General features: G+C 42.3%; 1 protein-coding gene across 1 annotated transcript; it reads left to right on the top strand.

Annotated features, from left to right (window-relative positions):
- Positions 1-686: 686 nt before the first annotated feature.
- Positions 687-8,789, top strand: RD3 (RD3 regulator of GUCY2D; the record flags this gene model as incomplete). The annotated part of the gene is made up of 2 exons (XM_079549978.1): positions 687-982; positions 8,302-8,789. The coding sequence occupies 2 exons, from the start codon at positions 687-689 to the stop codon at positions 8,597-8,599; spliced, it is 594 nt and encodes a 197-aa protein (XP_079406104.1). The 3' UTR covers positions 8,600-8,789.
- Between the last annotated feature and the right edge of the window lie 4,493 nt (positions 8,790-13,282).

Here is a 13,282-nt window from a genome sequence, read left to right on the forward strand (position 1 = left end):
TATTCTGGTATAACTGGTAGTTGGACTTCCGCTTGGAGAAGATGGTATAGCCTCTCCCATTGCGTGCAGTGACTCTTGCTAAATAAAATTTAAAGCTCTGTCTGGTCTTGTGATGAATGCAACTGTTGCTTTTGCCAGCAAGAAGTACAGATGAACTCTATCACTTCTGCTATCTGTTTACCTTTTCTCTGTTACCTTTTCTCTGCTTCCTTTGAGGATCCCCTGTTGGCTAGCACATGGCTCCCATAATGCCTACATGCACCTGACTCCTTGTGTTGAGTTTTTGTATGTAGGGTCCCGCTCTCCCATGAGGGTTCATACAGCCAAAGCCTAGTCCCTGTTCTGTGGACAGGAGAATTCTTTCCCTGCCTATCTCAATGGGAGAAAGATATTCCATAACTTGACTTCAGATGTAAGAATTGTGCCTGTAATTTTAATTATGTGGTGATTGGCAGTTCAGTGCCTCTCTACACAATTTGGTTGCTAAAGGTGAGATTTATTTCTCAAGATGCTCACAATGAGTAGTTCCTCTAAGTGGCTAATCCAGCAGCACTTAAAAGCAAACAACAGATTTGAGGGATGTGTGGGGGAGAAAGTTCTTGTCTGAGCTGTGTTGATGATGGCGCTGTTCTTTTTCTCTCCTTCCCTACCCCCAATTTGCTCCCAGTGAAGACACGCAGGGCACTATGTCACTGGCATCCTGGTTCAGGTGGAATGAGCCCCCAAATCGGATTTCCCAGAGGAACCCCACCGAGATGGTGGTTGAGACGCTAATGATGGAGCTGAGCTGGCAGATCAAGCAGGCAGAGAAGCAGCAGCGGGAGCGGGAGAATGAGTATCGCAAGATCAAGACTGGGGTGGACTACGGCTGGCTGGTCAGCTACTCAAAGCAGAGCTATGATATCAGCCCAGGAGAAAGGCTGCAGCTGGAGGATATGTGTACCAAAATACATCCCTCCTACTGTGGGCCTGTCATACTCAGGTACAGTAAAAGATCTGAAGATCCAGACCTTCCCTTTCCCTCTCTCCTCTTTATGGTGTGTGAGGGGGGAGCAAGAGTTGTTAGAACCAACAGAACCAAGACTTGGGTATCCTGTACTGAGGGTTTTGTTGTGGCAATGTCTTTGTGGGAGAAGAAAGGCTGAATGTTTAAAGTCAGTTTCATGTGGTATCATTTCCTCTGGAAAGCTACTAAATGCCATTGCTCTCTGAGTGGCTTGAATACTTTATGCTCCTGATCAGCCAGATAAACTTTGTCTTGCCTGATTTTGCTGCAGTTTCACTATTTCATGGCTTTTGCTTCAGTCGTTAGAATCTTTAAATAAGCAAGGTTTAAAGGGATCACTGGAAGTGTGTGCCTCTCTGAACTGGCCAACTTCACAGCCAGGTCAGGTTGCTGAGGCCTTATCCTACCCATTGCTGAGTATCTCTGAGGGTGGAGATTCCACAGCTGCTGAACAACATGCTTCAGTATTTATCCACTCTAATTTGAGGCTTCCTTCTTTGATTTAAGCTGGGCAGAAGCTTTACTGAGTCACTTGTCCCAACAGTGTCCAGACTAGCCAAAAGGTGCTATTGTATTTTTCAGTCTGAGTCATATGTTCCCAGAAAAAGGAAGGAGAGCATGCTTGTTCCCTCATATACATGCAGGTAGAGCAAGCATTCGGCTTGAACAGCTAGCTAGTGCTTCTGCCTTCTGTGATGTAGCCTCTTGCACTTGCTGGTGGGCCGTCCAAGCAATCCTAGACACTGGATTGCTCATTGCTGGCTGACCAACCTTTTGTGAGGTTGGCTTTGAACTAGAACCAACCTACCTAACTGTAATGGCATCCAAACTGGAAGGGTAGGAGGTGACTTTTTTCTTTCCCTTTTGAGAGGTCCAGTCTAAATTAAGCCCTCGCACTTAGCACAGTGCAAGTGAGGAGCAATAGCTCTGAAGTCTCATGGAGTCAAAGTAAAGTTGTGAGTTGGGCCTTTATAATCCACCTCCCCCATCTCACCATGTTTTTCACTTGGGATTAGAAGCACAGTCCTGGCACGCCACTTGCAGAGTGCTCAGCACCCCAGTGTAAGTTTCTCACTGCATGTGCCTTCCCTGTTTTCCCTTGAATCTACAGCTCTGGCACTGCAGCTGTAAGAGGGCTGGAAATCACTGGCCCTCTGACTTACAGCCTTCCTTGTCCAGGGCTGAACCTTGGAAATAAGGGGGTACAGGGCTTTGGCTATTGCAAAGATTGCTGTGGTGGAAGAACCAGAGATTTGGGGTTGCTCAGTAGCAGTGAAAGTTTGCTGGCAACAGACTTGCCTTGTGTTTGTATAACTTTAAACTATGTTGTAAACATCACTGCAAATTCCTTGGGGTTCTGAGTAATTTTCAACATCCCCAGAGCCACTGAGCAAGATCTGTCTGGCAAGCGAGTATTTCCATAAGAGCCATTGGAGCCGGGAGGCCTCAAGGTTCTAACTTCAGAGGAGTATTAAGCTGTGACATACACCATTTGCTTATCATTTATTTTTATTTTTAATTGAGACAGATGATGCAAGATATTTTGTGTGCATTTTTTTTCCCCTTGATTTCAGAGTAACTTGTAGAAGTTGCTCAATCTCACTGAGTATTCAGCATGCCTTTAACTGGAGGTAAACATATTCAACAGTGTTGTCAAATTGTATGTGTGCGTCATTGAAAAAATCACAAAACCATCCTTTGAAGAGGCCTATTTTAAGTTACTGTGATAGACTGTCAGAAACTGGATTACGGTATAATTCAAGAAGTGGTGTGTTTTGCTTGTTTCATGCTAAGGAGTTTGCATGGGTAGCAAAGCCATGTGGAGGGGAGAAAAAAAAAAAGAGGATTGTATGCCTTAATTGTTTCAGATCAGTGGTTGAGAAAGGAATGTCATGGCCATAAAAATGGCAGAACTGGACTGGGTCAAAGGTCTGTTTGATCTATGTGTGATGTAGTGGCATCTGTCTGAAGAAAACAAATGAGGCAAGCAGATACACCATGGATGGTATTTTGTGTATGGCTGCTGGCTTACTGTGCCTTGTCACATGAAGATTTGTGGAGCCAGAAGTGGTGCTTCTGTCCGTAACTGCCCTATGTGGCTTTTTCTTTAGGTTGTTTGGTTTTTTTTTTTTTTTTTTTTTTTTTTCTCCAGATTTTTGTTTTATTTTGTTTTTGAATATGTAAACTTCTCCTATCTGTGGTGGAGTTCCAAATCTGAATTATAACTTTGCTGTGGAAAACTGTATTTTGCTTGCCTCAAACTATCATGTTCTGGTTTTATTTGATAAGTACTTCTTCCTGTGTTGGAAAAGTGAACAGTCGACTCCTCTTCTTCTCTGCCTTCAGAGAGGCCAGAAAATGGAAGAATGAGGCTTGCCATGCTAGGAGTTGAGAATGTGCAAGAGATGGGAGCATGCAGCCTAATTAGAAGACATCTAAAACTGGATTAATTCTTGTCTCAGAAAGTGAGAAAGCTTTGAAATCGTAATAACTTGCCCCCAAAATATATGGGATATCTATCGTAGCTAGGGCTTTGACTGAAATCTTCAAACTGCCAATTATGTATTTTAATCACTGTGCTTCTGATGTTTTTCCTGAAAAACCTTGTGACTTCATAACATGTAACAACTTGTAGAAAATCTTCCACCCCCCAAAAAAAGAAAAGTCTCCAAACTTGGATCTGGAAACGCAGATGCTGAGCGTGTACCTTGCAGAAGCCCTTAATTCTGTTCCCTTGATCCCTTCATTTTACACATTTGAAGAACTGAGGTTCTTTTTGATGGAGCTTCAAAGCAAGCATGCAAATATCTACATAACACAGGTAGTGTGAGTCTTGCACAAAGGGTGAGTTTGATAGTTTGTGTCATGCAGGCTCTCCTTTGTGAGACTCAGGCTAAGAGTCAAAGCCGCAACAAAATGCTTTTTGATGAGTTGTCAGAGATGTCCCTTTGTTCTTCAAAGGACTAACTGATTGTCCAAATGGTCTTCTTGTGTGGCTACATTCACATCTACTGGGAGGCAGAGTTCTTATCTCTTTGGATGTGGAGGAGATTGGAAAGGAGCATTTCTTAAGATGGAGGGGTTTTTTTGGATTCAGTTTGTCTGTTCTATAAAAGCGTATTTTAAGTCAGTAGAAGATTTTATTTCAGCCTCTTGACATTTTTTAAGATTCAAATACACTTCAGATATCATCACTTCTTCCACAGCTGGAGACTCTGATTTACCTCATACAAATAAAGCTTTGCATTCACATGTAACTTTAACTGTAGATTACTGGATTGGAGATGGCTCACACAGCTTAAACCACAAAGCCATCTGAAGGAAGTGACTGATTTTTGCTAAGGCCCTTCATACCTAGCTGACATGATTAAACAAATTAGCAGAATGGTAGATTTTCACCATCTCTACTCTATTGGTAGCTCTAATCAGAGCTGGTTACGGTCAGTTTCATTTCCTTCGGTTTTGGGAAAAGTGAAACTATCAGATTCTGTCCAGAGAGAAACGAAAAAAGTATAGTATAGAAAAGCAAAGCTTCATTTTGGTGATCTGAGATCATTAATAGCATAGGCTTAGCACTGTAATTTTCTAAGGATTATCTATAGCAGAAGTTGACTTCAGAGTGAGCTTGAATGTAAGACAAATGACTACAATCAGCAATGTGTTTGTTTACAATTACGCTCTCAAGTTCGAGGTTGATATGGCTCCAGAGTAGCAGTTAGTGTGAGTAGCATCGTCGTTGGTGAGTCAAGCAACCTTCTGTATCAAAGCTGTTCACAGCTTCACAGCATCACCAGAAATCTTGCCCAACATAAAGGTTCAGGAGTCGGCAGCTGATTATTAGCACTAAGCACCCCATGTTTTCTGTCAATGACTAAATCTACCTAGAACTCCCAGTTCAGGCAGGCACTTGGGAACACGCTTCACTATAAACATATTGTTTAAGTCCACCAACTTCTACTGGATTTAACAGATCTTTAGAGTTCAGGCTTTATTTGGGATACCTATTTAACTGAGCACCCACAGAATAAGACAGGCAGGGGGCCGAGTGCAGCCAGTCTTAAAATCAAATGGTTCTGTGAGGAAACTGAAGGGTTGCAACTGAAACAAATTTGTTTGGACTGTGATGAAAGCACAGCCTGGACTACTGAACAGGCTCATCTCTACATGCACATAATGTGCTCTTTAGGCTCCTGTGCTGGTTTAAGGTGACTTCTGTTGATAGTCACGTCTTAAGGTGTTTACATTAAACTCCTGTAGTATATTACAGGTTAGCTACTAGTGTTATCATCTTAACTCATTTCACAAATAAGGTAGATAGGTATGCTTTTCAGATGAGTAAGGAAACCCTGTTGATGGATTTTCTAGATATCATTGCACAGTTGCTGGGTTTGAAATTATTTCATGCAAAAGTGTAAGGGTGTTAACCCATGCTAGAAGATAGGTAAGCCTTGTGCAATTTTGTGTGCTTGGTTCTACTGAACGGCTTTGTGTAGAGCTTGTTTCCCAGTAATGGCACGCAGGATATAAGCTCACATTCTCTGATTCAAGAGGTTTAAACTGGCTTTACGTGTTGTGCAGAGAACAGACTGATCAGCCAGCACTGCAACTGGCTTTCACTGGTAGCTGGGGAGAATGGCTTCAGCTGTGTACAAGTGGCTGCAGTAAACATCACCTGCCTTCCAATACATGGACTCATTTAGCTAGATCTTACCCTGATAAACTGCTCATCCTTTCTTCTGGAAAATGCTTGTGGCACTCGTGCCTTTTGGACTTTATGCAGTCAACTCTCTCTAACACAAACATGCTGGTCCTAGAGCTGGGCATTAATAAAGGGACAGGGTTCATCTTACTGTGGAGGGAGAAAAAAGCTCTCCTTCCCCTCTCCATCTGAATGACAATGGCTTTTCTTTGAGTGACTGGCAGACACTTGGGATTGTTTTCTGTTTGGTTTTTAAACAACCTCAAAAACCTGAGGCAGTTCTAGGGTCTTCTGGGTGCACAACTGCCAATACAAAGAAAAGAAGGTGTACTGGTGGATAGATACAGTGTGACAGCATCGCTCTTTAAAATACACATAAAGATAAAACAGAATGACTCATTCAGTTCACCTTTGCAATAAAAGACCTATGAAGATGCTTTCCCTGGCATAATAATAATGTTGTGAAGACTGAGGTTTCGATTGGACTCATCTGTCTAAACTTCTGATTGGGATAAAGAGAAGAGTGTATTTATTGTGAGAACTGGGTCTGTGGATCTTTGATAATGCAAGTGAAGTTCCTTCTCAGAAGGCAGAAAGGCGTGTAGTGACAGGACGAGGGGAAATGGCTTTAAGCTGGAAGAGGGAAGACTTAGACTAGATATCAGAAAGAAATTGCTTACTGAGAGGGTGGTGAGACACTGGAACAGGTTGCCCAGTGAGGCTGTGGATGCCCCCTCCCTGGAAGAAATCAAGTCCAGGCTGGATGGGACTGTAAGAAACCTGATCTAGAGGGAGGTATCCCTGCCTATAGCAGGAGGGCTGGAACTAGATGATCTTAAAGGTCCCTTCCAACCCAAACCATTCTACAATTGTGTTTGCAATATACAGCAAATCTCTGTTCTCACTGTTTTGTGATAACCCTTAGGGATGCAGGTGATGATGGTTAGGGTGAGAGAGATTAGGAATACATCCTAAGCAATTGCAATAGTTAAGAAACGTCTCTGTGACTTTGGTAACTGATCGTTTGGTATCCTGAAAGTGAGTGGTAGTTCTGATGATACTGAATTTCCCAAACACTGTGCAATGCTCACAGTTGTATGTGTAGCTGTCAATACTTGCTCTGAGAGAACAAGCACTGAAATATCTGTGTTACAGCATGATGTCAGGAGCTGCAGCCAATATCAGGCCTCCACAGTAAAAATCAAAAGCATAAACGTACAATCTTTCAGTTACACCTTTGGCTTTCCTTCTGCCCTTAATATCTTGAGTGTCATTGGGTACCATTATACACTGAATTTCTAGAGTACATTGAACTCTCTGTTACACTCTTAGGGATGATAAAAAAATCCCTAGAGGCAGGATTTTAGTCTGTTGACTGCTGTCTTATTGGGCTTGTTTAAATACATTCCTACTGTTTTCCATCATCACTCAGTTCTGTTAAAGGAAAATATAAAAATGCTTGCAGATATTACATATTTTAACTTGCATTAAGTATAACCACCTGGATTTTAGTAAAGTAATAGTTTAGCTCTATCTGCAGATAAAATCTTTATGTTAAGAACTGAATATTGTCAGAAGAGTAGCCATGTTATCTTCTGTCATAAACATGTGCTCTTACAGAAGAACTAGAATATCTATGCAACCAGTGTGAGAGCCATAGGAGTGGCTCATGAACTGTCCAGAATGGGGACCAGTCACTCAACCAGATGTCCAGAAAGTACGTTCTCTTCTTGCTCCAGCCAGGATCCGATTCAGTGGCTTCACAAAAACTGCCCTGCTCTGCATCTCATCTTCCCCACCTGCAAAAGAAACAGTGATAATTCTTCACTTCCCTCATACTAAGCTAGCTTAGTAAATGTCAAGAAATCATTCTGAGCTCTTTGCTGAGAAGACAGCGGAGCATTTCAGAGTTGTTTAATTAGGTACAGTGCTTCCAATTAGGTATTGTGCTTCCAATCAAGATGTTATCAGCTGAGCCTCTGTTATGTTACAGAAATCCATTGGAACTTAAATATTAAGAAAAGATTGAACGCGTAACAGAGTTTTACTGGGTAAGAGTTTGTCTAGTGGCCACTAGGTCATGTTGCGGAAAAAAGAGAGTTTGAAAAATGAGGAATCCAGTGGGACCTCTTCTGTGATACATTCTCAGCTTCTGGTAAGCAGCAGTTTAGAGATTACTTGAGCAAGTATTTGCACGTGGACAATCACAGTTAATCAGCAGTGATGAGGATATTTTCCACAAACTTGTCTGAGCATGTTGTTAAGCTACTGATAGCACTGAGTTCTGACTTAATGTGCGTTATGTGAAAAGAGCACTTCCTTCTGTTTCCAAGATGCCACGCTCTAGCTTTGTTTGGTGCTCCCTATTATTTCTTGTGCTTGTGAGAAATAGTGATTCATTGCTTCCTTACATTCTCTGGCTTTCTGGATTTTAGAGACCTTGAGCATATCTTCATAGCTCCTCTCTGTTATTGTTCCCTTCAATGCAGGGAGTCCCATTTTGTAAGAGCGCAAGTTCCAAACTTAGCCCTGTGACTTGGCACCAATCCCTCATTTGATGTTTTTAATCAAAGCTGTGCCTTGACTGTGCTTTCAGATTCCGGCAACTCGTTGCTGAATACGAACCAGAAGTGCAGGAAGTATCTCGACTCTTCCGCTCTGTTCTGCAGGAAGCTGTTGAGAAGATCAAAGAGGAGGAAGACGCCAAGAAGCTCGCCAAGCAATGGAACACAAAGAACAAAACCAGCCTCTCCTTAACAACGTTTAAGTCCCGGTCCAAGATTTCCCCATTCATCAGTGACATCAAGACCATCTCTGAGGATGTAGAGCGGGGCACCCAGCCCACCAGGAGGGTTTGGAGCATGCCAGAATTCCGGAATGCCAAGGATTACTGACTCTGTACTGAACAAGGTTTTTAAACAGTGATCTCTCCAAATCCCAGTTAACCCTTTTTTTAGCTCTACCATTTCTTCTTCGTTCCAGCTTTCTCTTACTGTCTGCCTCTCTCAGAAGCTGTGTCCATAGTAACTGCTGCTGATGCCCACGATATGTGACAATTTATTACCACACATGCTAGCTTTTCCTTTAATTTAGAAGTAATCAGCAACTTTAAGGGCAAGCCTCACTTACTATCCTATTTTTTATTACCTTTTTTTTTTTTTTTCTTTCCTGGTGGAAAATGAATTAATTTTGTGATCTCTCTCTTCTTCTCCCTTTTCCCTCAGCCTGGATGAAGTTACCTTCTAAAGCTATTGGCCCAAGCTAGTGAGAGCTGCTGCCTGAATGCAAGAAGTCCCATTTGCATGAGAAAGGCTTTCAGGATCAGGCCTGTGAGTTAGGGCTAGTCAGAACTGAACTTCTTTTTTCAACTAACAACCTTCCTCAGTGCTGCAGGAGATGCAGGTAAACCCAGCGCTGCTCTTGAGTAGCAATCCAGCTCAAGCAAAGCAGACTCAAACTTTCTGAGGTGGAAGACTAACATAATTCCACAGCATGCTCAGGTTTCTTGGGTATTTTCTCTCTTATGCAGGCAGAACCCCTGAACCTTGTGCTTGCAGAGCAGATAAAAATGTAACACTGTTGTGGGTGGATACATCAGTTCTGTGTCAAAAGCTCTTCTTGGTCCTGTGTTCTGTGTTACTGAGGTAAGTGCTCTACCCTGCATCCCAGTAATAATTCACTGGGCTGAAATTAATGTTTATGACTAAGTCTGAAAGAATACTGAAGAATAGTATCAGTGAAGGGTGAAGGGAATCAGCATTCATCTACAGCACTCTGTACAGCTCAGAATTGAGCCTGTTTCAATAAGCTGCTGTTGTGAATGGCTGAAGGGCTCTGGTAGATGAAGGTCCATTCCCTCACTCTTCTCTCAGGAGTGCTCAGAGGAGAGCTTTCCAGTATTGCAGGATGCTGGCCAGTGAGTCGACACTGTTACAGAAGAATCTTTAATGAAAACTGAATTGCCTCTAGGCCAGCATGGTTCTGCTGAGACCTTGAGTAAACAAGAAAACACCAGGGAGGAAAAGCATCCATAGGGAAACCTCTCATCAGGAAAAGAAAGAGAACATCATGCTGTAAAAATCATGGTTCCTGTAGAGAGAAGCCAAGGACTAGGAAAAATTCTGGGATCTCCCCCTATGACTGGCTTTTGGGAATCATCTTCACTGTGATACAGCCTCCTGGAGAACGCTGCATAGCTTTGTTGTTCTTTTGCCTGTTTCCAACTCTTTTCCCCAGGGATTTTTGTAACAGCATGTGAGTACTACAGCCAAAACAAAATCCTTTGAAGCTGTGCCAACCCTGGGAACAATTCCAGCACATGAAATTTATCCTAGAGTAGAAATGTGCAGTTTCTTCCAGAGTTGGGGGATCACAGCATAAAAACAAAGATCAAGATCAAATCCTTAACAGTTCTCTAAGACTGTGGAATTGTGGCTCTTTCTCACTTTCCTCTGGGCTAGCTAAGACTAAACACAAGGCTGTAGCATCTAGCCCCTTCATAAACACTGCTGCAGAAAATCACTTTTAATTAAAAAAAAAATCTCAGGGCTTCCAAATACACCACTCAGTTTAGGACTGGCTACTTCAGCTCCAGGTCAACAGGGGAGAGGTTCAAGCCTTCCGACAATCAACTTGGTGTTTTTTGGCTCTGTGTCCTTGTGAAGTGGTGTGACTGTGTGTATGCAGTACAATAAAAGCTTGACATACTTAGCATAGGCTTAAGTATCTAGAAGTTTTGTGATCCTAGCAAGATGCTACCATCTAAAAAAACCACTGTTTTGAAAAAAGTTAACCATTTCTTAAATATATTTGCAAGCCACTATACTTGCTGGACTGACGGCTGAAATGGTCATGAATTTCATGCTACAATGCTGTAGTCAATTTTTTGTACTCAAGTTTTATTTTAATGTCCTTGGTACTGACTGTTTTGATGCAATATTTGATAGACTGCAGGGAGAGAAGGGACAGTCTGATACTGACATAAAAACTCTTTGCTACAGTACAGTGTCAGCAATGTGCTCACTCTATCCAAAGGAGAACCTGGAGCAACTAACTTCGCTGCACCAATATACAAAGCCAATGAAATCACCTGAAGAGTGTTTGCAATATTATCACAGCATGCTGTGATCATACTGTATCCTTCATTAACAGCCTCCAGCTAGCAGATACCGTTCTTGTTTTGCAGTCAGCAGAGGGAGACAAATCTGACCTTTGGTCAAAGCCATATACAGATGAGGGCCAGGCTGTGATGGCACCTGTGACAGCTGTCAAGCTTCACTTTACCTGCCATCTCTAATTCCACAATAAAATGTAATCCAAACTTTCAGATAGTACCACTTTCTCCCTGTACCTCTTCTGCAAGTTACGCTGGGCTCACAGAACCATCTGATGAAGAAGAGGATATTCAGGTACCAATCTGGCCATCCAGTACTCTGAAAGGTGTAAAACAAGCACTATGCTTGCCTGTAGCCAGCTGAGTGCAACTTTTTGCACAGTGTATGCACCAGCAGATAGTGAAGCAGAGCTGGGGAGGTGCTTAGGATATTCAGTTGTTGCACTATGCTTGTAACACTTGTTTTTCTTAGGAACTGTAGACTGAACTAAATCATTCTTTGGTCACTGCGTGCAGCAACAAGTAACTACTCATTTTTGCATTATTCTAATTCCATGTTTTGAGTGACTGAATTAGAATTTCAGATTAAATCAGGAGTCTGCAACTCCTGGTTGTCCCCTACCTACTGAGCTATGGTTCACATACCTGAGCAGGGGCAAACTAGATTGCTTTTGGATTAAGCTAACCTAAATGATCTGTTGCAGCTGACTCTCAGGTTTGCATACCTTGAAACAGGACTAAGAAAACCTCCTAACACTTGTACAGTGTGAACATTAACCCCTTACTGACAAGTGTACCGCTCTACAGCTCTGCTTCTGGACTGCATTGCCTACTAGTGTAGAAAAGCATTCCTACACAACTTAGATGAGACTGTACTGTCTTAGCCACTCTAGAGAGAGTCCAGTGATTTAATTCCTAGAGAAAAATGAGAAGTGAAATAGCAGCACAATGCCAGTAACAAACAACTAAGTAAACTGAACAAGAATAATTCCAAATCCTCATTCTTTCAAAACTGAACAAAGACTTTGCTGTCAGCCTAGAGCATCACTGTTGCCCAATCAGTGGTAGTGTTACACCATCCAAAGGACATTGTTACACCCAGGAAAAAGCAATCAGAGACTTTTATTACACACACCAACACATAATGGCAACACCACTACAGCAGCTCAGGTGCACGGCTCAGCTTCAAGAGGCTGAAACACTTTTCAGAGCCGCTACTCATCTAAGAAAGAAAATGCAGCTCTGCTCCTACAGCCTAGTCTGGCCCACAGGCTGTGGTGGCCAGCAAAAATGTGAGGAGGAAACTCTTCAGCTCTATCAGCATATAGCTCAGACAGCTGTCACACCTTGCAGAACTGGAGTATGCTTCACAGGAAATACCTGTCTACTGAGATTGCACTGTTTATGTATTTCATCATGGAACCTTAGAAAATTAAAGCAAAGCTATGAACTATAAAACAAATTTTTGTAATTGTTGTCATTAATTAAAGAAGCGATCTGTCCACATCTAGCCAAACACAAGCCGTTCTAGTTCTCCACTGCACACTGTGCATGCATCAAAAGGAGGAAGGCAAGAATGATAGACACCAAGGCTAAACAAAAAAACATCCTCTCTCTACAAGGTACAAAAGCAGCCACTTGCTTTCCACCTTGCTACCTCTTCAAACAGATCCCAAGATGTAAGGTGATAAATAACTAGGATTAAACAACTGCAGAAGTCTGAAGTTCTCTGAAGCTAAGTGCTTTACAGATACAGCCTCGACTTTAAATCTTCATCAGTGTGCTTCCAAGCACGTCTTACATTGATCAGTATTACCACAAAATGAGGAAAACAACATAATGAATGTTTTGTTACCAGATACTTGTGAGTCAAGTCACTCCTATCAATTCTAGATACTGGAACCCTTTAATATTAGTATGCAGCCCCAGATGGCTCAGGGCTCCCTGCACTAAGCATTCACATGAAAAGCACGCAAGAGTTAAACAAGAGGAAGCTTTTTTTATTTCCCAATACAAAGTCTCATTGATGTGTGGACTGCATTGCTCAGTAAATTGCAGAGATCAGACAGAAGAGTGTTTCCAAAAGGGAGCTCCAGGAATAAACTGAAGTAAGTGGTCGAGATACAGACTACAGCAGAAGGCTTAAGCCATTCCTTCCCAGAAGCTGTGCAAAGAAACACACTAGGGGACAAACATGTCTCTGTCTTGTTGCTTACACTTTTTCCCCAGAACACTTCTACAGGCCATTCCAGTATTCCTGTGTTAACTTCACCGCTCAGACGGGAGGACAAGCTACATGGTGCATGCTAATTTTGCTAAAAAATCATTCTGGGAAGCACAGGACTGTGCGAGTCAGCACCTTTTTTTGTTGTGCCCTGCAACAGAGAAAGAACTCTAAGCTTCAGTGAGTTCCACCCACCTGTGCCAGGCACAGACACAACAGTCTGGGAGCCTGCCTCTAGCT

This window comes from Tetrao urogallus (genome assembly GCF_951394365.1).
Source record: "Tetrao urogallus genome assembly, chromosome: 2".
Classification (NCBI taxonomy): Eukaryota; Metazoa; Chordata; class Aves; order Galliformes; family Phasianidae; genus Tetrao; species Tetrao urogallus.